This window comes from Morus notabilis, unplaced genomic scaffold (assembly GCF_000414095.1).
Source record: "Morus notabilis unplaced genomic scaffold, ASM41409v2 Scaffold801, whole genome shotgun sequence".
NCBI lineage: Eukaryota > Viridiplantae > Streptophyta > Magnoliopsida > Rosales > Moraceae > Morus > Morus notabilis.
The window spans coordinates 287419-290233 of NW_010357956.1; the positions used below are offsets into that span (position 1 = coordinate 287419).

Sequence of the window (2815 nt, forward strand, 5' to 3'; positions counted from 1 at the left end):
TCCTGCTGAGTTGCTGTAATGAAGAATGGATGTCGCGGTAAGCACTTGCGAGGTGAATCGCGTTGAGACGACGATGTAGTAATCTTGAGGCGGTTGGTCAGCTGTGACCAACACAGAGTAGGACTGCCCCAGATGAATGTCAAGGGAATCGTAGATATTTTGGAGCGTGTGAGTGCCTTCTACCTCAACCAGCAACATCTTGTGCCCCTGGATTCTAAAGTTAATCGATGTCGTAAGCCCCACGTTGGATATCCGGAATCTGTATGTCTTGCCTGCCAAGCAAATTCAACGTAGAAAATTTCATAACTTTCACAAATGTTGGTGTTTGATGAGTTATATGGCAGTTAGTTACCTTGATCAACTGTGAATGTGTTCCCATTTGATCCACGGCCATTGATAAGAAGCCCATCAGGGAAGGGAAGATCATGCCCGCCATCCAAAATCGCTTTTAAATCCTAAGAAAAGTTAAGAAAATCCCCCCTTTTGCTATGGATTTACAACACTAAAAAATGGTACCAAAAACATGGAAGTTCAAATTTTTCAGCAAGTAAGGTACTTACAGTGTGATTTTGCTTGTACCAGTCACCAGCTAGTATGGTGAAATCACCAGCTGGAGGAGGGAAAGGTACCGGAATTACAGGTCGGCTTAGAATTTTGATGCCGCCGAACCCTCCGGCAGCCTTGTGGAAGGCAAGGGAAGGGGAATAGAAGTAGCTTCCAATCTGATCTTTGACTTGGAGAACATAAGTGAAATTCTGTCCTGGTGGAATAGGGCAGTTTGTGCCATAGACACCATCTTGCCATGAGTTCCTTCTTTGCTGTACACCATTCCTACATAAAAGGTAGGATCTTATATTTTGATTAATGGAAATTTTTACCCATTTTAAAAATCTCAAGATTATGAAATTAGTTCTACCGTTTTCAACACAGATACAAGGGATAGTGGCGAGAGTAATGTCAATTGCCTATCATCACATAATTAAGAGAAAACTTTGGCAGCAACAATTTTTTTAATTTTTTTTTTTTTTAAGTATGCTCAAAGTGAACCAAATGATTCGGATTTATAAATATGTCATGACCAAGTCAAATATATTTTGCTTTTAAATATGCTCATTTGTCAGTTACACTAGGCGACTAAATTATGTGTTGTTATGTCTTAACAGTACCCACCAAACTGATATTAATTAGTTCAGCACTTTCTGGTCATAACAAAGATCTCATTAGTACCTCTCACTAGTGTTGTGGTCCAAAAGCGTTTGAAGAAAATTCTATTAAGATGGAACAAATATGGACAAAGCTCAACAAACTCGTTACTAAAACTAAAGAGATGAAACTCAAACCAACCAGGAGATGAGAAAAGGTTCGTCCAAGCTGTTGAAAACACTGATGATCAAGTTGTCATTGGTCACTGACTCGATCTGAGGGCCTGGAAATTGCCCATTTATCAATATTCCCTGCATTTAAGTTAAACCGCTCAAATTCAACAACCCTTTATTCTATTAACCATAAACATGGGGGGAAAAAAAAAACTAAACTAAACTAAAACTAAAACAAAGAAAGAAAGAAAGAGACATAATGTGAAATAGTAATAGAAAATCTTAGTACCCTTTGCTTAACTCCAAGGGGATAAATATCGCCATATGTAACATTCCAGTCGTAGAATCTGTATGGGCTTTCACCATTGGTGCAGCTCATAAGCAAGGCCAGTAATAGTAGAGAACAAAGATTTCGCTTCCCACCCATTTTTTTTTTCCTCAGTGCTCTAACCAACCCAGTTTCCTAGGATATTGTTTTTGAAAGAAATGGAACAAGAAATGGAAAAGGGAAAACCTTCCAGAAAAGAAAGCAAAACTCTTTCACCCTGTAAAGCTCGCTCTCACACTATCTCTTTATTTTTCTTTTTCACTTTTTTTTCTTCTCTTTTTCTTTTTATTTCTTTCTCAAGTGGGACATGTCGGTGATGAGTATGACTGACTAGTGATTATATGGGAAGAAAAAAAGACAAATCTCAGGATGATTATGAGAAGGAAGTGTTTGGTTGGATCTCCTTTTGTTTTTATTTTGATGGGATTTGTGATTTCTTCTGAATAATAGGCAGTGGAAGCCAATGCTCAAGTGAGCTGTATTTGTTGAAGTTTGGCAGAATCTTCGCTATAATAGATAGTTAAGTACTCTGTCCTCAGTCCTTGCCGCGTTCCAAGGTTGGAGTGACCAAAGAAGTAGGCCAAATTATGTCTTTTTCTTGTTATTTGCTTGGAATACCATGACAGGCGTTAAAAAATAAATTTAATATGTCAAAATAAATTTATCATGAAAATAAATTTATCAAAAAAACATATTTAATTAGAGTGCGATTGGAACAAGAATTCGTGTTATGGTTCAGATCATTATTCGTGACTCGTTACAGTATTTTTTTCATAAAAAATACACGTAAATCGATAATAATTCTGAATCATGATTCTGAATTGATGAACCAAGCGTTAAATTTTACATCGGGTAAGCTAAGGCTTGGATACCCTCTTTTTACAAGTAGGTTTTTAATAAATGAGTTCTATCTAACAATTAGTATTAAATGTCTCGTTTATTTTACCGATTCGAATTTTCAATTTCAGTTTTGTTATAGTTAAAAATTCTCACAAAAATTCAATTCTAACTTTTTTTACTACAATTAAAAACTATAATCTAAAATCATATATCAATTTTAATTAAAAATTAGAATCAGTAAACTGAACTAAGTCTGCGTAGTGTTACAAATTGAGCATCCGTAGAGGGTTGCTATTCGGTAGAAGGCGAGATATGCAAAATCACCACGTAG

General features: G+C 36.2%; 1 protein-coding gene across 1 annotated transcript in view; it reads right to left on the reverse strand.

Moving 5' to 3' along the window:
* LOC21395178 (L-ascorbate oxidase homolog) overlaps positions 1-2093 on the reverse strand; it is a 3993-nt gene extending 1900 nt beyond the window's left edge. The window contains exons 1-5 of the mRNA XM_024177278.1: positions 1606-2093; positions 1345-1454; positions 561-831; positions 353-455; positions 3-272 (exon numbers count right to left, since the gene is read on the reverse strand). Of these exons, the coding sequence (XP_024033046.1) occupies positions 3-272; positions 353-455; positions 561-831; positions 1345-1454; positions 1606-1743 (892 nt within the window). The 5' untranslated portion in view covers positions 1744-2093. The remainder of the gene's footprint in view (positions 1-2; positions 273-352; positions 456-560; positions 832-1344; positions 1455-1605) is intronic.
* Positions 2094-2815: the final 722 nt, after the last annotated feature.